Raw genomic sequence first — 23,558 nt, 5'->3', positions numbered from 1 at the left:
GCTGCATTTATTTAAATGTGTCCAATTTCCCCCTTTGTCTTTTCAAATGATTTGTATGAAAGTTGTGTTTGCTGTGTACAAACTATGACCCTGGCCAATTTTATTATCCAATTTTAAGGAAAAGTCATTTGAGGAAAATCTGACTTTTGAATCTCAGTACGAATCTAAGCCTGTATGGTGATGAAAGCCGGCCTTCAGAAACTAAACAGCAGCAAGCATGCACGGTTAAAGTGGTAATGCAATCATTTATTACTGCACCTCTTTGAATTAAGGGGACTTTTTTTTTTTTTTAAATGGTTAAAATCAAAGATAGATATCTAACTTTTGATCCCTAGTATGGGTCATTTTCCAAAAACACTGCATCCTACATTGCCTTACACCTTCCCTGCCCCCTAAATGCAACTTTTTTTTCAACTCCCACATACATCTCCAATTTGTTAGGCCGGCTTTTTGTTATCTAATTATTATTTAATTGAATTAAAAGTCTCAAGACTGGGTTAAAACCATCAATTGAGTGCCCCTTTAAAGAAAAAAAAATATACAGTACATGATGTCCTGGGTATCAACCACTGTGTGTAAATTAAATAAAGACAGAAGACAGATTAACGAGGAGCCGAGCACTTTCTCCACTGTTCACCTTCAAGGTATTTCGGTCCTTATCCAGATTACTCTGAAATCCCCATAAGACCTGGACAATCCTAAGCCACCCAGTGCTGCAGCCCCTTACTAAAACGTCCTCCTCTGCCCCTATATCAGCCTCCTTCTCTTACTTAAACCTACCTTACTTTCCCTTTTATCCACTCCCAAACAATAGCCAATTGTTGCTGTACAAACCACACTCAAGGATATATGTATGATTATGTCTTTAATTGTTCCCGTCATTGTGTTCCTCCGGCTTCATCGGCTATATATCCTTAATCGTGTTTCATTTGCACTGCGCAGAGTGCACAATTTGCAGCGTGTGATCAAGCCGTGTGTAGTCCACATTGTACTTCCTCTCTTACCAGGTAAGTTCAGAGGCCAGTAAATCAAGAGGACAAAGTTAAGAAGCTTGGGAAGTCTAAGTGGGACACTGCCCGCTCCAGTGACACCACAGTGAACTGTAATCTTACCGGCAACATTTCCACTGCAGTCAGCCCCTTCTCCTTCTCAATACAGCAGAATACTTGACAATAAGTACACAAGATTAACAAATAAACGAGAAGATCCTACCCTGGCTGTGTTTCCAGAGTCATACCCAACTGTACAATCTTAATGACCTCGCCGGCCCTGTGGCCTGCAGAGAGGATTAGATTTAGCAATACACTCACGGCGGCCACACCACCCTTTGCTCTATCGGCAACTCTGCGTGGCTCCACCTCTCCACAACAGCTTTAAATCTGTTTTTTTAAATATCAGAAGTGGTTCTGCGAAGCTCTTCAGATGGCTGTGAGAGGGCATTAGATAATCACCGGACTCCCCCTCCTCTTCACCTGCTAAAACAAGAGCCTGATGTCACCGTAGCATGAGGGATCAGTGAGCGACACGAGCCACAGCGGGGGGGTTCGGCACAAACACTACACTTCATTTAAACACACACGCACCAATTAATGAATGGGGGATTTGAGGACTGCATGCCAACACACACATTCATAGAAGTTTGTAACAAAAAATTATATATTTTCTATTGCAGAATCTCCTGCTGTAAAATTTAAATAAAAATAAATCCTAAATTCAGTTGTAATAACCCTAGTACTGGAAAAAAAGTTAGACCAGCAACTTCCAGTCAAGTATTACCATTACATAATCTTATATATAATGTTTTAATTTGGTACTGCTCCAAATTTACCCGAGCCTTTTAAGAATATTATGTTAAAATAGCTAATAATATGCAGAAAAAACAAATTGAATTGTATAAGAAACTGAAAACAATCGTAGAATTTAACAAAATATTTTCTTGAAAGTTATATAGCACTGAACTTACATTTTGTAAGCAAAAAAAACATATATATATTATATTTCTATTTGCTATGATGTAAATGCATTGGTGCTTAAATTCAACATAAAGTATTTAGCATTGATTAAATTGTACAATAAAGGTATTTGGTAGCTTGTAAGATTCAAATACTTTGGCCTCTTTCTACTTTCATTCTAACAGGTTATTTTAAAAGCAGGAAATATTCGGAAAAGTGCAAATTTATCGCAATAAAATCAAATTACATTGACTCAACATTGATGTAAACTGATCATAAATAAAAGTGAAAGGCATAACTGTAATTCCATATTTAACCTATATGATGTTTATGGATCTACTGACAACATGACGACAAAGTTTCTTGTTTTTGTACCATGTAATTTTGATTTAAATGTTCCTTGTCCTCATAATTGTGCAATACATCGTGCGCCTACAGCCTTACCCAGTATTTGTGTACTTTCAAAATACAAAATGACATTTTTCAAAACTAACTTTTAATCAAAAAGCCGAATGAATCAGAGGAGAGACAGTTGGCTTGATGAGACATGATTTTGAGGGTTTCTTTTCTGGCAAAAACAGCAACTTTTCCTCTGGGTCTCAGATGATTGACAGTAAGTAGAGAGTGATGTGATGTAGCACTGATATAAAACACTCAAAATAGACATAGAAATAATAATAATGAGAGTAATAATTTTAAAAAGCAGTGACACACAACTTCTGACCCAATCAAATGTAAGGCTCACGTGTCTGGATTATTCGACCCAAAAAGGATTATAACCACTGTTTTTATGTAGGAATCATTGCGTGCAAATGCCTCTGCTAAAGGTAGGAATAGAGGACCTGATATTGTTTAACTATAATCACTATTTGATTTGACCTATTACCAGGTATAATCTGAAAGAGAAGAACAGCAAAACTAATAAAACAATATGTGTATTATGTAAAATAAAGAATTCAACTGCTTTCTTCTCTGTTTACACTGCACACAGTAATAGTGACGACCTCAGAGGAATGTAATCAGGCAGGTGCAGCAGGTACAATACATGACGCAGGTACTTTTGACAGACGTGCAGGAATGTTTAAACTAGTAATTCACTACTATTATAAAGGCATAGGTATTTAATTGTCTTTCATTGTCTAGTGTGCATTACAATTATTTGTAATGGGGCATTTGCTTGCGTAGTTTCAAATGAAACCTTTCCTGCTCTCCTATGGCTTCCAAAATGCCATCGAGATTACAGAGTTGCTCTTTCACATATCACACCCCATGCAATGACTGAATGTTCATATGTGTTAGGCAACAACTAGCTAAACTACTAAGAAGAGAGATACCAATGATTCATTTTATCAGCTGTTATGATTAACAATTTAATTTAATAATAATTTAACTAAATATAAATAATATCTCACTTCTATATTGTGTTAGCTGTAATTTAGCCCTTCAATAGTATAGAGATGTTAATATTGTATAATTGTTTATTTTCTGCTCTTTTAATTTCTAACTGTGTGCAATACTTGTTTTACATGCTGCTGAAACAAAAAAAAGTATATTTGGGATTAATAAGTTTATCTTAACTTATCTTACAATACTTTGTTATGCGTCTTTAAAAGAAAAGCCTGGACTTCGAGTGAAGATTCATCATCTATCTTGGTTGAATTTCATTGAGTCAGAGTCGAATTACATGGATATATCTTCCTGTATGATGATACTAAAAGGTACATCAAATCAAAGGTCAACTTCTCACATGTAGAAAATATTAACTTAATTATTTTGGAAATACTTGTTTTTATCTTAGAGGGGAAAATATAAATGTACCTCACATGTATATGTATATCTTACAAGTCTTAATACAAGTCTGTCACAGTCAAGTATTCTGAACATGAATCCTGTCCTTGCATCCACACACCCCACACTACAAGAACAATGCACAACATTTGTGCTCTGCGCCGTAAAATTGCACGGTATATGTGAACTGAGGCTACAGTATATCTTCAGAGCTCAACGCAGGACACACCCGAGAGAGTTTTGCGTCATAGCTGTGTCCATTAAAACAAGAAGGGAGACAAGCACTGCTGGCTTAATGCGCTGTTCAGCAGGTGAGTGAGTGTCTTGCGTGTTTACTACAGCCAATAAGCTGCAGGCCCATTCACTTAAATCCAGTGAGGCTCCAGTCTGCTCAGAACGTCTTTAGTGAAGAAAGGCAGTAAAATTATGTCAAACATCGGGAACATTTTTATTTCAAAATAGTCTCGGATCAACTGCCAGATTTTTGCAGTGAAATACAAATGAGGTTCATCACTTAATACTAAATCTACCAATATTTGGCGTTTTGTAAATATTGGCACATGAAAAATCTTTCGACACTGTACCATACAGAACTTTTCTTCAGTTTATTCTGGCTGCTAGTACAGTAGTGTGACGAAGCGTGAAAATGGCCAAAGTACTTCAGTAAGCAGATGCTGTTAACATGACTGTTAGAATTGTTAACACTGTGTGTTACAGGAGTCCACAAATGTCACATAAGGCTCTCTTAAAAGGGGAATATAAAGAAAACTGGCCTATGAACACTGACAATATGCAAGAAAGATATCTCTCAGATGAACTCTTTCTGTGGAGGAACAATGATATGGTGGTCTGTCTGTACATGGTGTACTTTTAAAACCAGTGTTAAGTGTGGGGTTAAGACCTCGACAGATATCAGTGTAGAGGCGATGAACATGACATCACTGTTGTATCTGAAGGGGACATTTACAAGAGAGAAAATATTAAAATAATTGCTAAAACAGTCACAAGATGTGGTGTTACTAACTGAAGAAATAGAAGTTCACAGACAGATCACTCAATAGATCACTGTATTAAAAAAAATATTACAATCGTGATGCCAAATCGTACATAGAAATAATATTAAATTGCATTCTTTTTTTAAATGCCATGACTCTTTTTTAAAAGAATAGCTCATTTACAGAATGCACTTATTTGCTTTCTTGCTGAGAGTTATAGGAGAAGATCAATACCACCGCAATAATATACAGCCAACTGGTTAGCTTAGCTTAGCATTAAGACTGGAACACAACTAACTTTGCTCCGTGGGCGGGTAACAAAATCAGCCAAAAAGCACCTCAACGCTCACTAGTTTACATGATGTATCTTGTTTTTGTTATTCATAGAGAAATTGTAAAAACAACAAGCTGTGGTATTATAACCCTTAAGACCGCTGGAAGTCACAGTGGTCTGCTTCAGAAATAGTCAATACACTCCCCGTGGAACCACATCTCGACTGCTTAAAGTTTACACTGGTTTTGGATGGATAAAAAAAAAAGTGAAAGTTGATCACAGCTTGAGAGGTGCTCGTGTGTTTGCAAAATGTCCAAAATATTTATAAAATGTCCTTTTGACTGTTGGCTGATGGTTTAGTCTACTTTCGGAGATTGTAAAAAAAAAAAGCGAACTTTATTACAGGAAATTCAATTTCTTCAATTCAATAATCACGCTATGATTTTTTTTTTTATGCGCACTGCATCACTAAAAAGGTATTTCAAAAGTTTAGAAAAAATGCAGTCAAATCTTAAAGATATAAAAACGAATAAATCCCCTCTGCTAACTCTCAACTCACACATTTGAAATGCATATCGGTAGCATGACACCGCAGCCCTGCAGATGCACAGAGCTTAGAAAAGCCAGAAATTGGGGGAGATAGAGTCCAGAAGGAGCTTTAAAGGACCTGGATCACTCACATCTACATTCCTGTGAGCTTCTGAAAGAGAACAGAGAGCGCTGATACAAAGTAAACACTTGTAGTGCCTTGTTTTGAAAGAATACCGTTTCCATAATCTTATGAAACTATCACATGCTGACCTTATGATACAAAATTATTAACCTGGAGGGGGAGCAGAACAAGCTTTGAATGTGGCCTTATTTGTTAAGACTATTTCTAAAACAATAGGAGGTTATCTTTCATAAGTACATGTCATGCACCCAACTGACACCTCATGAGAGAACGAGCTCTCTGAGATGAACCGACCCACTGTAAGGTGACAAAGGGATTTATTATATTGTCCTAATTAGATTTCTACAGAGGATCAACGTTAACGCTGTCAGCAGGGGGAGACCTTGGTGTCATTACATCAAGTGCTGGAGCTGCTTAATGCTCAGGAATAGATGGGTTCTAGGAAATAAATACTGTATAAATACTGTACTAACGTCATGTTTCACCCCTGAACCCTTTGACATCTCCTGCTTTGTACACACATTGAAGGGTGATAAGCTCAGAGCTGCCAATACATCAGTGGACTGTGGGTGCTGCATGGGCCTCATCATGCTTCCTCTCAACTCCGTCTGCTCATGGCCCAGAGGAGATAAATGACACGGCAAAAATAAATCTCCCCCTTCTACCCCTGCAGACACTCGAGGCAGGAAGGGAAACACCGGGTCACACTGCAGCTGACATGTTGTCTAAATAAAATATAATGCTCATCATATTTAAAAGCTGTACAGTATGTTGATGTTAGTGACTTTTTGAGAAATATTACTTTTCCCTTTCGATCAGAAAAGATAGAAAACACTCTCATGTTGGTAAATATGAACCCCTGTCAGCAGCCAGTTAACTTAGCACAAAGACTGGAAATAGCTAGTCTGGATCTGTCAAAGGGAAAGAAAATCCACCTATTGTCTGTGCAGAAAAACAGAAGTTCAAAAATGCAAATGTTATATTCTACAGGGACTACTTTTTTGTAGGAATTCAAGAAAACATAACTTGTTCATAAGTGAGCTTTGGAGTTGCTGGAAAGCATATTTTGTCACCTTTTGGACAGAGCTGGACTAGCTATTTTCCCGTTTCCAGGTTGTTATGCTAAGTTAAGCTAGCTGGCTGCTGCCTCATGCTTCACATTTACTCTATACAGAGAAGGGTATCGATCTTGCTCTCAAACAGCAAACAGTAAAACTATTCTTTTAACATACAGTACATGTGCCATTTTAGCCTTACCAACACTTGCTCCAGTAAGAATCATACTATTAACTATGGTAGTGTGCCAGGCATTTGTGCCATGCTCTGAGCAATAAAAGACCATTGTACACACATGACATCCTTGATAGACATAGATAAGCACAGTCCATCACTTGATCCAATCAGCAGCTGTACAAAGACAACAGCAGGGCCATTGAAGTCATCTGAACGACAGCATTTATATGAGTGCACAGAGAGACTGCTGCTATTGTGAATTAGATCATATCTGTCATTGTGCGGATATAAACAGTTAGATGTAGATAAATGTAATAATTTATTGGATATTCAGAGAGTAATATCTAAGAGCAAATGTGTTGTAGTGCAGGAGCGACAGACAGGGGGAAGAGCTTTGAAAGTTTGATACACAAATTAAAGAAAGTGAAATAGTGATAGAAAGAAAAAAGAGCCAATATCAGTCTCACTCCTCTCAGCCAGCAGAAAAAAGCACAGTGGATTAATTCATCACTATGCTGAGCCTTTGCCCTCCTCTGGAATAAATTACCAGATGACTCTCAATTTAGACCACACACACACACACACACACACACACACACACACACACACACGACACACACACCACACAACACAAACAACACACACGACACACACACACACACACACACACACACACACACACACACACACACACACACACACACCACACACACACACACACACACACACACACACACACACACACACACACACCACACACACACACACCACACACACCACACACAACACACACACACACACACACACACACACACACACACACACACACACACACACACACACACACACACACACACACACACACACCACACACACACACACACACACACACACACACACACACACACACACACACACACACACACACACACACACACACACACACAGCAGGTCAGTGCTATATCATAGCTTTACTAGACTCTTTAAGAAGTATGACGTGTAATAGGATTCAGAGACTTTTTCTAAGTTCTGCACGGCGAGTTAGCAACAGTTGTGTGTTTCCCCAACTGAGGCTTGACTTTTAGAAAGCAACCTTGTGTGCCTTGTCACTTCTGGGATGGGGGGGTTTAATGGGGGAAGTCTGATGTATGGCTGAGTGATTCCACCACTTATGTTAATGCAGCAGAGGCTGGAATCAGGCAGCAAGCAAGATGGTATTACTCTCCAGATACTTATAAGCTTAGCACCTTTTATTGCCCTTTTCCATTTATAGTAAGAGGTAACCGTAAAACTGATTCTACATAAGCTGTTTAGGGGGGGATACTTGATTTCCTTGAGTGGGGGCAATCGGACGGGAAAAGTCAAGGCCAGATAAATGGTGTTGTGTTATTTTTCTGTCTGTTTGGCCATACAAACACACACAAAATGCCCACTATCACAGGACCTTGTACTTGAGCCTTATCATCGCCAGAGCAGCCCAGATGGTAATGTACCCTTGACAAAGACTCACATCACACTCCCAAACTTCTTTTGAATCGTTCTCACACTGCAGACGCCTCGCTGTCTCTCCATCTCTCTCATGTAAAAATGTAAGCATGATTACAGCGCAGTTTTTACATTTGCTTGATTTGGTTTTGTAGTAAAATAAACTTCTGCACTTTGTTGTTGCTGCTGCTAGCTGTGTGCAGATGTGGATGATTAGTATCATCCTTTAAGGGATAAATGTATGCACTGCCTTACACAAGCCATTACAAAAACATGCACACAGAGACTAAAAACAACACAAACATTTAGTAATAATTAGATACAAATGATTTAAGATGATGTGGATCCAACACTCTTACTAAGGCTGCAACTAATGATTATTTTCATTATTGATTATTCTGACGAACATTGCCTGGGTGTTGTGTCTAAAAATAGAGCAAATTACAATTTTTTAAAGCCCTATGTGACTTCTGACAAACTGCCCTATAAATTCAGTTTACAATAGCAAATTCACAAAAAGAAGCAGCAATCCTCCCATCAGGGACGCTTAGACCAGTATTTAAAATACTTTAAAAACCTAATCAGAACAGTTTCTGTCAGTCAAATATATGTTAAACTAAATACAACACGATAGTCCTTTTTATGAGAATGTGTTGCAGTGTCTTGTAAAATCTATGTTGTTCATTCACACAACTCCAAAACAATGAATGGCATTAGTGATCTCTTAAAGTAAGAAGAAATCAAAAAAGTAACAACAAGCAGAAGCAGCAATTTATCAGTGAGCCATGAACGCATCACAGCAAGCAGATGTGCGCATCATTTTGATGAAAGCTACTATAACTAACATATCTATACATTATGATAAAAAGATAGGGGCAACCAAAGAGGATGTTAAGCATGACACCTTACAGAACAGGGATTAACCATTTCCAGCCGAAGGAGATTTGTATACCATTAGTCTAACTCAATCAGGGGACTAATTCAATCAAAGGCACAGTGGGCGTCTTGACATGGGCGCATCTGTCACACTGACTTCTCACAGCATCCTGCAGTGACATTTGGCCACACAATTCGGTTTGACAGAGGCCCTCAAATAGCCTGCGGTCTGTCAGACAAACGCACACATACTCATGAAAACAACCAACACACAGATGCGGCAATGAATTCACAAGATCACACACAATTTGTGTATGGACGTTTGGTGTTTGCAGGGGCCTGCTGAGATGTACATGCAAACATTTCAGTACGATCTGTCTTTGATTATATTACCAATGTGCCACTGCTCAAGGCTTCTACATCATTATTCTTCATTTAGAGATAGGAAAAGCTGTTCTAGTTACTGTGTTTAACATATTGGACAAGGAAAACAAAATCATAAGTTCTTAGTTTGCTGCAAAATAACCTCCTTTCTTTTCGAAACACGTATCTGAATAATTGCAGTAGTGTTGTGCTTATTTGAACTGTTCTACAATACATAAATGCCAAATATTCACAAAATCACCATCATCTTGATTAGAGACACACTTTTAGTCCCTGCATTCAGGCAGACGCAGAACATTGGGTAATACTCTGTTAGAGTAATTATTTGTGGTTGAATACACAAATGGCACTGTCATTTTTGTGATGATGTAACACACTGAGGGTTAACTTTTTGCTATTATGTCACTCAATCCTTTTCAATACTTTCTATTCAGATACCTTGTCCATTTTACAAATACTTTCATTAACACATTTCTGTAAATGACAGGCCTCTATGAGAGAAAAGCTACAGGTGAAGCAGAAGCTAAAGCTCACGAGAAACATGACTGACTAGAGAGTCAGCTTTACGCTTAGATTTTGCTTCTATGAAGTGCATAAATCCAGCATTAAGATCATTTACATCAGAAGTGATTGAAACTGAAGCAAATGTTAGCTTTATCAAAACTCTTACACAAAAACTACAGAGAGAACAGAATCTAAGGTGAGCATGGAGGCCTGTGACCCCGTGACCTTTAACTGAGTGTGAGGCCTTTTGCCCTAAATATAAAAACAATACATTATAGTTTCAAAAGCGTTTGAATGAATGGTAACGCAGGTTTGCTGTCCCTTTTTGTCTCAAGGTATATCTGCTGTTTTTTACTATAATATGGCCATTCAAGAAGATAGAAGTTTTGGAAATACAGTTGTTTGATGTCCTTAATATTGTTATTATGTGAGTTGAGTACATATTTTGTGTAATGGAAAAGAGGCCTCTTGGAGACCAACTGTAATCTGCATGAACACACACACATTTTGTCCCAGTGTCTCTGTGAATGTAATGAATGTAGGTGCCCTCACCTTGCAGCTCGGGGGTTTTAGGGGTAGTGCCGAGGCAGGATTTCCTTGCTGAGTGGTATTAGTCTGCTGGGGTGAGTGGGAATCCTCGGACTCTTTTCCACTTTGGTAGACCACCCTATCAGAGATATGAATACTTGAAGCACAGCCCATGCTTCAACCCACTTCAGCCTTTTTCTCTTTGAGCAAGTGCTTTACTTTGAGGCTACCAGAGTGTCATTCGCCCTTTTTTTAAGGTCCACTTTTCCTTCTGAGGTCTGTCTTTTTGTTAAATATATATATAAATACATATATATATATATATATATATATATATATATATATATGTATCATCTAGGCCACAGCAAAGTCGGTTCTCCAATTGCTCCAACACAAGGCATGAATAAAATCTCTCTATCCCCCACCCCCCGACCAGGAAGCTGATTTCCTCCCTCTCTTTTTCACATGAAGTTAATTGGAGGTCTTTAATCAAAGCAGCTGTCTTGTCCTCGAAAACTTGGATTCCGTTATTCTTCAGCTGGGCTCCTCAGATCCCCATGGACGATTTGGATCCCTCACTCCGGCTCCTATTCTCGCCTTCTTCGTACCACATCACCATTTTCTCATTTCCCCCTAACTTCACTGTTATCAAGTAGGCTAGGCCTGAAAAACACACCATGCAGTCCCCACGCCAGCTTCATGTAATAGTTTTATCCATTATGGGTGTCCAATGTTTCATGTGTAGTCGTCCTCCCACACCCCGGAGCCATCAAAAATGACGCTTTTTCCTCTATTTGTGTCTCTCTCAAACAATGTGGATGTCCACTTCAGCTCAAGACACGGGCCATAAACCGGTTCTCACGACACTTTGCTCCAGTCCTGCGCGGTTCATCATCAACAGGCTGAAATATTCACACTGCAGGGTGTTATTCTAGCCAGTCGCTCCGATGTCAAACACCCTCCGTAAAACATAAAGCCATAATGTAGTCCGACAGAACACTCCTTCCATCAGCACACATTCGCCAATTTAGGAAACGGGGAAATCTTGTTGGATGGCTCGCAAATATCCATTCAGGCATCCGCTGCCCGGTTGAGGATGATCCGCCTGATATAGGAGGTCCAAACCCGGGTGCAGCTGGCTACACTGTCACCGGGCTCCACGGTTTTCTCTCATTCTTGTAGGAATAAAAGGATGTAGAGGTTGTCAGATACCACGTACCACCTCTGGAGAATGCAACCGCTTGATAGACACAGAATCTTCAACAAAACAAAAAAAACACACACAAAAAAAAAAAAAAACAAGACCGATCCGTGTCCACAAGTTTCGGATCTGAAATCTGGCACGGCAGGATGATTCACGGTGAAACAGAGCGAAGATAAAGCAGGACCGAGCTACATAATGCTGATTTTATGTTAGTCTTTTCTCTGCCTTTTCTGGCGTTTGCCCTTCCAATTCTTCAGCACTGCTTGACAGCGGCACATCCAATAAAAGCACCCGCAAGGATTGACCTACAGCCTTTACTGACGTTAATGCAAATGAGCTCCGCGCAGCTAATCGGCGTCGTGCTCTGCGCCGCTGGGTGGTCCTCCGCTTTCCGTGGGAACTTTGAAAGCAGGAAAAGGGCTCACACAGACGAACACGGAGCTGGCTGCAGGTAAGCTGAAATGTATGAACATTTTCTAAGGATTGCACTAGCATAGCGGGCGAAAGATGCTTTTGGTGTGTTTTTTACGGTCATATCACTGCAACATTAGTGTAATTTACAGCGGGGGTCGCTTTAAAAATCGCGACGGTGAATCTATGGAATCCCAACCGTGCCAAAATTAAACCTTTATTGACACATTATTTAAAAAAAGAAAAAGTGAAAAATACAGACACTTTTATAAATTAACTGTGTAATGATAGTGATTTTTATTATTATATTTATTACGAAATGTTAGTTATTTACTGACCAAGTTATTGTGATTCAGAATCATGTTTTTTCCAATTAGAAATTTGACTTGGTATCTGGTAGCACAATAATTTAAAAAAAGGCAGAGAAAATACTGGTAATTGCTTAGAATTATAATTTTAAAATACATTTACTAAATAAATAATTATAAAAAGATACAAAATTATAGGTGTGGTGAAGTGCTTGGAACAAAGGAGATTGAATGTTTCAAAGTAAATTGTATCAATATTATGCAATTTATATGAATGCTAAAGTTATGAGTTAATGTAAGATGCAGATGTTTTACACTCATTTTAGGTTTAGTGTCCATTTTATCAATGTTTGTTTATTAATTGTGTCTGTTTGTTTTGCTTTCAAATTCGTTTTTTTTCCAACCAACTCTCCACAATCCAAAAACATTTGGTTTACTAACATAACATCAAGAAAAGCAGCAAATCCCCACAACATACAGTAGAAGCTGATTTAAGACTTTTTAAGGTTTTTGCTTAAAAAAGATCTCAATGCTACAATAGTGTATGAGCAATTGTCGGAACCTGTCTGGCCTCTCCTGCTTCCCGGGGATGCCTCAACGCCTGCTGAGGACTTCGTGCCCGCCGCCGCTGCGCGTCTGCCTGCGGCCGGGTTGCTCTCCTTCCTCCCGGGGAGACTGCTCCTGTCTTCCGGAGATACCTCCAGTATACAGTATTTAATCCCCACATTTAATCCTAGAACTCATTATGCTTGAATCTAATTGAGATTGTGAGAGACATATTTTCTTAAATCTATTATGGGGCAGCAGTAGTATTGGTAGTTTTACTTTATTAGATTCCTGTTTTGTGTAGTTTAGTGTATTTTTTCACAGTAAACAAATTAAATAATACCAAGAAACCCAATATTATTGTATGTGAATATAATACAGTATAAACCAAGAAAAATACAATATGATACAAGAATGTCGGATAGCAGTTTGTTGTAGCATACATTTCTTATATATATAAAATAAAGACATAAACAAGCTATTAGGTCCCCTACTATACTGTTTGGCTCAAAATACCAAACAGATCATGCATTGCAGCATCCCATAAACCCCTCTGTTTCAAAAGTGCTGATTCTCTGTCTGTTACTTTAGATGAAAATAAGGTGCCACTCCCCACGCCCCTCTGCGATATATTTGCTTTAGGAGGAGATGCAGCTGATAAGGTGGGGGGGGGGGGTTACCTTGGTTGGTTATTGGCTAATGGTTACGCAAGCCAAAAAATCGTTATGACATCATAAAGTGGCAAAAATCTGATCAGCTCATTTTTAGATAGGTTTTTATATAAATGGATCAGGACAAAAAGTGAGCAAATCTTTTTTCCTGAAACTTTCAGAATCTCTTTACACAGAGGGGACACATGTTGATGTATACAAGACATGGAAAAGTGGATTTTGCATAATAGGTCTTTTGTCCGGATTTACACAATGTTCACTTCAGAGGAGAGTGATAACACTTTTCTATATTTTAATGAACTGATCATTTATAAGTCAGTTCAACAGGGATAATGTAAAGTAAAATAATTTAAAGAGGATCTATCACACAAAATGCACTTTTTTATGTATTTTATACATAAAATATGTGTCCCCGGTGCGTCGGGGAACTCACGCAGCGTCAGAAAATAAAACCCTTTCTCTTTTACTCCGTACCAAAATCTTTTAAAAACAGGGGTACAACGAGCAGATACAGATTTGCTGCCGATATGACGTCAAATCGGCAGCGGACCCACAGAAAGTTGCTATCAGAAACAATGCCTGACGTGTTTTGGATGCAATCTCGTCTTTGTTTACATTAGCAAGCCTCGCTAACACTCCGAGCTAACCTGTACTGTAGAGCACATGTGTTTAAAAAGCAGGAAATAAAAAATGGAACTCACCTTGTGATAAACCCACAAGAGAAAAAGCATTTTAATACTTTCCATCATCATTTTCATGTGTTTGCAGTTTTTCAAGCAAACTAAACAACGAAAATAATTTGCTTCACAAACACCGGTTTTATTCCCTACCAGGATATGTTCTGAGCTGACAACTTTTTTTATTAAAAAATAAACCTTTTATTGTCCTCTGGTGGAAAAACTAGGTAATTGCAACACTTAAAAAATGCCTCAAACACACACAAACACCAGTGCAATACAAACATTTAAATGTCCAATAAATCGCTGTCAAATATGACTAATGACAGCACATCAAAATATCCATTGAGAGATAATGTTAATTTATTTGAAAGCTTTCACTGGCTGCATTCATGAGGGGATGAGATGTTTACTCTTGTTGTATTTGCACTTTAGGCATTTACTGTATGTGTGTTTGGTTATCTGTTATCATCATTGTGCTGCCAGGATCTTATGATACACTTATGGCACAGGATACCTTTTTTAAGGTTTAATCCTCCCAAATTGAAACATGTGAAAGGATGTGTTGTGTCCTGTGCATATACATGCTTTAGTCAGCTAAAGAAGCATGTGGTAACGGGTAATAGTAAAGCTTACGTGCCCCATTACCATTACCTGAGAGGAGTTCAGGTTAATCTTCATGTCCTAGTTTACCTTCCTCCTTTGATTAACAATCCTCTCTGTATGTGTCTGTTACAGGTAATTTACATTACATTTCATTTAGCTGACGCTTTTATCCAAAGCGACTTACAATAAGTGCATTCGACCAAGAAGATACAAACTTGAAGAAAACAGAATCATATAAGTACATTAGGTTTCATAGAGCCAAACCATAATTTAAAGAAACAAACACAAACAGTGCATCAAGTGAAAGTGCTTCTTCTAAAATATGGTGGTCTTTTTTCAGTTAGAGAACAAATAGTCTGAAATTCAGAAATACAATAGCTGCACAGTCATTCCTGAAGTAATGGTTATTATGGCAGAAGATTCACCTAAACCCAGTCAGGGAAAACATGACAGCGGAAAGTCATGGACACACTCATTCTTATATGCTCCAATATGTAATGCTTTGACACATGTTTACATAAGCTGGTTAACATTAGCTCTGAAGATTCAGGTTCCGATGTTACAGGAAGTGGTGTTCAGTGAGAGCAAGAAACAAATGGGAGAGATTTATCTGTGACTGTGCTTTGAAGTGAACTAGACCTACAGTGTATTTTCTAAAAGCTCCACATTGGGGCGCCACAGGATATATCCTAAAAATATTGGCTTCTGCTTTATTTAAACTCAGCCTCAACCTCATCTCCAACAAATACAAGGACTACTGACTGAATAAATAAACTACTGTCAGAACCAACTATCATTTTTGAATTGTACAACTTTTAAGGGAAGTCAGAGATAATTTGCTTATTGTATAAAATGAAAATAGACAGAGCACATGAAGAAATCGATGTCTGTCTCCTTCAAAATGACATTTCATCTGTTTATTGTGTATCTATTTAAACTGCATAGGCAGTACATTTGAACTAATATCTAGGACCACAATACATTAATACTTTTTTTCTTATCAAACAGAAAACTGAAGTCTTTCGAATCATATTGATTTATAATGACAGAACAAAGCATCTGGGAAAGTATAGCTCTGGCGTCTACTGTATTTTGACACCAGTTGGTAGGATTAGAGTTCATTTTTAATATTTTAGAGGCTGAATTTAAAAAGGATCCCAAAGGCGAGTCAGCAAACAAGTGATTGCTTTTGATCTCTACTGTCAACTACAAAAAAGGAAGTAATTCAATAATGTCAAATTTAATGTAAATGTGGCACACAAACATTTGTTTCTGGTGCCTAGAAATCTTTACATTTCTGTCTGATAAGAACATATTAACAAACAGTTTAGTCAATGTTTTAACTTTTTTACTTCAGATCAGCCTGGATGTGCAGCAGACATTAGTGTGAACGAACTGCGAAATATTGCCATTAGCAATGACTGTTTTTCATGTCACTTACCTTAAATTCAAGAGCTGAGATTTTCAGCACAACACGTCCAAACACAACACAGAACACATTTACGCTGTGTCCATGCTGCTGTATAATGTATTGTGTGTGCACATGTTGTACTTGCAGTATCTTTGTTCAACACACAATTCTCAGCCATGATCAAGTGCAAAACCTTGATACAGGTTACATCATCACATTAATAGACAATTTAAAGGACTCTGTGTTCAAAGTGGAAGATTAGAGCATGTGAAACATCACTGATGTGGAGGAACTCAGATCAAGATCTCTGTCCTTTCTGCTCCACGTCAACGACACATGCCTAAATAAATGTTGTGTTTCATAGTCCTGGATCATAAATGTGTAAATGATGACAAAAAAATTGTAATTGTATGTAATATTAAGTGACACATTAAGACAAACGGACACAGAGAGAATCCACATTTCAAATTGTTTTGTCGAATTACAGCAAGTTAGCTACTGTGCTAAAAGTTGCTTTGAGGCTATTTTAACTGGGAGGCCAAGACTTTTACTGAACTAATGTCTCACAAACTTTTACTTTTTTCTTTATTTTATGATGTTTAAACTTTTAAGTTGTCTTTAAAGACATATCTTACACTGTGAGAAAAGTTGTTGAATATCTAGGAGTCTACAAATTCATAACAAAGCCAAACTGAGTACTGAACGATGTGGTCACTAAGAAGAAGAAGAAGAAGAAGAAGAAGAAGAAGAAGAAGAAGAAGAAGAAGAAGAAGAAGAAGAAGAAGAAGAAGAAGAAGAAGAAGAAGAAGAAGAAGAAGAAGAAGAAGAAGAAGAAGAAGAAGAAGAAAGAAGAAGAAGAAGAAGAAGAAGAAGAAGAAGAAGAAGAAGAAGAAGAAGAAGAAGAAGAAGAAGAAGAAGAAGAAGAAGAAGAAGAAGAAGAAATACTTTATTAATCCCTTACAGGGACATTTCTGTCCCCACTCTGTTGTGTTTACACACATTACACACACATGCACAAACACAGAGGATATACATGCACACACACAACCACATACAGATAGGAGAGGTGGCAGAGCAGAGAGGCTGCCAGGTACCCGGCGCCAAGGGAGCAGTTTCAAGGTTAGGTGCCTTGCTCAAGGGCACCTAGGCAGTGGCCTTGGAGGTGAACTGGCACCTCTCCAGCTACCAGCTCACTCCATATTTTGTTTTGGTCAAACAAGACATAGAGGGTCTAAAAAAAGCATTTTTTCCTGATTTTGGAGCTGAATCAATACTGTATTTTTGAAAATGACTTATCTAGCAGTCTGCTTTTGTTCTTTTGAAACTGTAACATTTCAATTTTCCTGCATTGGATCATTAAAGCTTTGTTTATCTTCCGACATTATTCAGATTCATTTATAGTCATACTGTATACATACACACTAAAGCTTCAGCAACCAGGGAGTTGAACATCTGGATCCTCTCTGGCTGACGGTTCTGGACCCAATTCAGACTATTAGGTCACCCCTAAAAAGTAAAGAGATTTTTAAAGATGACTGCTGATTTCCTACAGACATTAAAGCCTAATCATTACCAGATCCCAATAAATTCTCCAGTTTGAAGAAAGGTGTTGAGGCAGCTGCAGTATTGCGTAATCAGGCAACTGTACAATCAAGCCATCCATCTGCAGAGGACTACATACAAGCTAGGAAAAAAGACAAGCAACTTCTTGGCTTCTTGAGACCTTTTCACTGACACACAGTTACCTACAGTCCCTAGGATTTATCAGAAGCCATAGCTGTAGCCGATAGCTGGAACCCATATTTCATTTGTCTTTCACAGCAATGTCATATTCAAAACATGTACTTTTTCATTGTTCCAGAAATATAAAGTGCTTTGTGCATCTACACCAATAGATGGCAGCAGAATGCAATCAACAGTTTCTTTCAATGCCTTTTTGTTGGTATTATGAATTTATTTTTAAATTAATTAAATCGTTCAGAAGCAGTGGACTTAAAAGAGCAGATTTTGCAGCCCTGATCTCCTCAGGCAGGTCGTTCCAAAGTCCAGGAGCTCTGACAGCAAAGGCTCTGTCTCCTTTTGTGTACCTGGACCTTGGAACGACCAACAGCGATGCCTCTGAGGATCAGAGTTTGGGTGAGCTGGAGGAGGGACAGGGATGTTTTACTTGCACCAGGTAGGAATGTTTTTGCAATAATCCAATCTACTGAAAGAATGGATGACAGTTTCAACATTTTTGGTAGATAGGAAAGATTTTTTCTGAGGTGATGAAAGCATGATTGAACCATTGAATTTACATGGATGTGTTGATGGCAATATCAACATGACCTATAATCATAAATTCAGTTTTGTCCGCATTTAGCTGCAGGACATTTCGGGACATCCATTTGTGGATATCCAGGAGGCAGATTAACAGTGTTAAGGGTCACAGCTTAAATAATATTGTGGTGCCATGTGTCAACCAGGTTTTTCTGTGACCCACAGTCAACTACTTACAACTAAATGTGTTGTGCAAGTATATTTACTCCACTGCTGTACTTAAGTATTTTTTCCTTAAGTTTTTCCATGTTATAGTACTTTATACTTCTATTCCACATTGAGGGAAATATCACACCACTGAATTTATTTGAGGATAACTTTACTTTTTCAGAACATTATGATCAAATAAATAAAATATAATGCAAATGCGAGATATGCAATCCTGCAATATGTTTTCAGCACCAGCAGTGATCAATTAACAAACTGACACCCAACTCTTTTTAATTACATTTATTAACATTGCATAATACAAAACATTACTTGCATTCCTCTGTTGAGCCTTCCTTGAATTAATTCAAAGGCAGCCTTGAAGAGTTTAATATCCAGTATACGCAGTAAAGGACATTTAAAGACATCTTCACAACAGAACATCTTTCATTCTTCAGGCATTTTTGCTTTGCACACAAAAGCAACCAATCAGTTCAGTGAAAATGACAAGTAGCATATAACTGGCCCAGATTTGCAATAACAGAAAAGGCAAAAGGTAAACAATATCTGATATGGAACGCATACTTTTTAAGTAAATATATAAAAACACTGATTGTTGGGTATCTAATATAGAGTATGAAAATATAAATAAAACTTGTCTTGTTCATTCAATTAAAATCTTTACAAAATAATAAACTAGCGATAAGAAATGTATATTGTTTAATGACCTACTTCAAAACTTTTATACATTCCTTTAAATAAAAAAATACTTATGAATTATGATGTCTGACGTTTCCTCGAGGAGGTAGATTCTCTCCTTGTTTGATGACTTTCACATACCAAATTGTACCTTGTCCTTAAACTTACGACGTCTTTAAGTATGAGCCATAATCAATTCAGCTTCACAATAGCCAGGCCAGAAATGCAGTTAATATTGAGATTAGTTAAATCACTAATTTGTCGCTATTGAGCATAAATGTAATCTGAATAAAGCAGTTTGCAAAGGCACTGTGATGCATAGCAATATCAAATCAAAACAATGCATACATGTTTGTGGACATAAAGACCCGTTGCAGAAAGGGACTTTGGTGCCACCTGTCGTTAGATTGCTTCAAAAATAAGTTTCATACAGGTTTGAATAATATATTGCTCACTGCTTTGACTTTGAGTTGCAGCAGGTGAGTCTGCACTGAAGCTTTAATCTTTAAAGCTCAATAAAAACTGCCCATTTCTGGCAAGGCTAGTGGAAGTAGGACTGCAGGGTACCACGGCGGCGGACATCGGTTGTCCAGCAGTGGAAGCCACCCCCCAGGGAGTTAGCATGGCGAATATTCACCTTAACGCTCTTGATACCTGCAAAAAAAAACACATTGATGCATCAGATACATTTCCTTAAAGATCATAATCATCATGACATTTTTAATGGACATAAAACTGAGGACATTTCTCAATCATGGATTTTATGGCCTCTGGTAGAATTCGGACATCAAATGATCCGTTAAAGTCTTAAATGATGCAAAACAATAAACTGGAATGACCCTAATGTGAAACTCACCGAGGCTCTCAAACATTTTTTGAATGGTGACTTCATTGGCGTCAACCATGACACGCTTTTCATCCAACATCAGGACGTTCATGGACAGCCACTTGGAGGACATCCACAGAGGATGATCTAGAACAAAAAAGGAGAGGAAAGGTCTATTTTCTCTGTAAGTATTCAAAATGGTTTTCTTATGTAAGAAAATACAAGTTTTACTACTAACCATCAGGAATCAGAGGGGTCGGAGGTTTTACAACAGTCCACCCAGCCTTGTGGAACATGTCAACCTGAAACAAACAGGGGACAATGAGCGACAGTGAACATCAAACACATTTAAAGTATCAGTCTCCAGGAAGTTAGCATAGGACACTGAGAGATATTAAAAATAGCCTTTCATGGTCCAAGAGTACCTGGTGACATGGACGATCAGGGTTTGACAGCACCAATCCTGGTCCAATAATGTTAAAAGTGGCATCAATGTGCATGGGGTTAGGATCCTTGAATGAGATGATGTGGACTTTGTAGTCTGGAGCCAGATGGCGGCGCATCCACTCAATACCCATGTAATTTGTAACCTGCAAAACAACACAAGTGAGTTACCTCTGCTGCAAATTCTAAACTTTGAACCTGTATTGGAATAAAATGTTGTCTTGTCTCACCTTCATTAATTCACACTTGATCATTATCATGAGCGATAACATATTTAAATATGGTAAATATGTACCTATTGGGCTTTACGCAAATAAGTTATACGTTTGACAGCATTCATACCTGACTCCTCTGGACAAAAATGTCCCTCCCAGCCCGGATGAAGTCGGCAGCATCAAAGCACGGCTCGTGCTCTGTGGTCACAAACTTCCCCTCGGCAGCCAGCTTGTGTCTGTCCTCCACTGTGCGGATGGGGTAGTCCTGAAAGGCACCAAGCAACAATAATCAAACAATAATCAGATAACAAAACATATCTGTTGTGACGTGAAGAACATAAACAATCACTTCCAATGCGGATATGATCAAAAATACAATCTCAAATCTTTAACAAGTTGTCTCACCTGATCGTACAGTTCATCGGCCATCGTGGGTTTAGGAGCAGTTGTCCATTTGGCACCGTTTCTGAAGTACTCCTTGATCAAAGGTCTGTAGGCTCTGTACTCAAAGAAGCGAGCCCTCCAGGCCATAGGAGCCTCAATAATCTCATTCCCCACAACCAGAAGGATGTCTCTGGGCATGGCCGCATACATGCCTGTAACAGATTCAAGAATCATTGTAATATTATAAATAATAAGAAATAAATGTAGTGTAGTTTAAAGTGCAATATGTGCCTTTGAATGTTGTGCAGTAGAAATATAAAGAAGCAGTAATTGAAAAGATAAGTAACTTAAAATTGCTTGTTGTTTTGGGGATTTTGGGTGTTTCTACGTGTCTTCATTGATTACAGGCATTGAGCTGTGCACTTCTTTACACAGACATGTTATCCATAATGTTGATGTTATTTGAAAAGAGATTTGTGTAATTCTTTACCTGGGGATTCGAAGTCTGGAGTTTTGTATTCCATGGACCAGTCCATGGGTTCTGGTCTCCTTACATTGACGCCCTCATGACGAAGAATATTGCACATTTCCTCAATCTCAGCCACAGCTTTTTTCAAGTGGTCCGCAGGAAAAGACTGGCCCCCATGCTTCATATAGAAAGGCCAATGCTTCTCATATGTGTTAGCCTGTTGATAAGTTCACAACATGACAACATGGAGTTATTTTAATGGCCTACACCTGAGCATTATATAAGGTTTATAGATGCACTCTTGATATTTTGGCTTACTTTCACTTCCACGGTGAAGGGAGGCACATGGGCATTTTCAGCGCGACCCACAATCACCTCCTCCAGAGGGTCCCATTCATTGTGGCTGCAGACAGGACATTCCTGCTCCACAGGCTCAGTAACATGGTCAGCTGCATCGTGCGACTGTGCAGCTGCTGCACTGGAGGTGCTCTGCAAGGCTCTCTGCACCCATCCAGTCACTGACCGGCCAAGCTGAGGGGGGGAAATGGATCACAAGCTGTTTAATTTTCTTCAGCACAAAAAAGGTCTACGGTTTTGGGAAATTACAGTATACTGAGAAAGGCTTTTGTACAAAATAGGCCTATTTCTTAATAAAAGTAACAGACCTTTTCAGGCAAAATATGGCATAAATATATGAATACAATCTTTGTATTAGTCCCTAACAAAACTATCTGTGTGTAATTACTGATTTTTTTGTTCGTTTATTGTATTATAGTTACAGATACTTAGTGGAAATTGAAGTGATAGAGGCAAATAAATGTTGGCTTGCAGTTTACATCCAAAAATGCCAGTTCAAACAAGGTTAAACAGTGTAGGCTGATACAAATAACGGTTTAGAGATAGCAATGATAAATGCATCAGTACGGTATTTTTTTGCTGTTAAAGTACACGTGTTAATAAGAAGCTGCTATCTCCACAGATAGCTCAGTGTCACTGAGTCTGGGAGTGCATCTGCTGCAGACAGCTGTTCACTGTCACTCAGGGACCAAACACACAGAGTCTTTCAGCAGTTGAAATAAATTATTGGACTGAGTCTAAATTGACATAATCAGTGTTTTTCCCCAAGAAATATATTAGAATCAACTAAAATGCTTAATCAGACAACAGGAACAATTTAAATAAATGTCAAATGTTTTCTTTATTCACAATCAGCGATATGTGCCTATTTTAACAGATTTTTCTTTACTTTTTCGAAAGAATTTGGAAGAAAAAATAAGAAGTCATGAGACCACCATAATACCAACCATGGTTGCGATCAGATGGGCAGCCTCGGCCCCCCTGCTACCTCCTCTCAGACACCTGACTCGCAGCATTGTCCAATGTAATAGTGAGTGTGTCAGTGAAAGCACACGACAGCGCAGGATCCACCTCTCAGTTTGCTAAAAAATGAAGACGCCTCAGCAAACAGCCACCTTTATAGCCCAGGGTCTACGTGCCTCTAAGACTATTGGTTGCCCTTGTGTTGTGGG

The 23,558-nt window shown here is 38.4% G+C and overlaps 2 protein-coding genes across 2 annotated transcripts in view; both read right to left on the bottom strand.

The window, feature by feature from the left end:
• pde8a (phosphodiesterase 8A) overlaps positions 1-12,206 on the bottom strand; it is a 46,497-nt gene extending 34,291 nt beyond the window's left edge. The window contains exon 1 of the mRNA XM_034221213.1: positions 10,717-12,206. Within this exon, the coding sequence (XP_034077104.1) occupies positions 10,717-10,866 (150 nt within the window). The 5' untranslated portion in view covers positions 10,867-12,206. The remainder of the gene's footprint in view (positions 1-10,716) is intronic.
• Positions 12,207-19,280: 7,074 nt separating this feature from the next.
• On the bottom strand, positions 19,281-23,553 carry gatm (glycine amidinotransferase (L-arginine:glycine amidinotransferase)). The gene is made up of 9 exons (XM_034220920.1): positions 23,334-23,553; positions 22,348-22,560; positions 22,051-22,246; positions 21,582-21,772; positions 21,304-21,441; positions 20,943-21,107; positions 20,756-20,819; positions 20,548-20,664; positions 19,281-20,345 (listed from the first exon to the last, which is right to left on the bottom strand). The coding sequence occupies exons 1-9, from the start codon at positions 23,400-23,402 to the stop codon at positions 20,233-20,235; spliced, it is 1,266 nt and encodes a 421-aa protein (XP_034076811.1). The 5' UTR covers positions 23,403-23,553; the 3' UTR covers positions 19,281-20,232.
• Between the last annotated feature and the right edge of the window lie 5 nt (positions 23,554-23,558).

This window comes from Gymnodraco acuticeps, unplaced genomic scaffold (assembly GCF_902827175.1).
Source record: "Gymnodraco acuticeps unplaced genomic scaffold, fGymAcu1.1, whole genome shotgun sequence".
Classification (NCBI taxonomy): domain Eukaryota; kingdom Metazoa; phylum Chordata; class Actinopteri; order Perciformes; family Bathydraconidae; genus Gymnodraco; species Gymnodraco acuticeps.
Note: the sequence above shows the minus strand (reverse complement) of the source record. Positions and strands in the feature narration are given on the sequence as shown.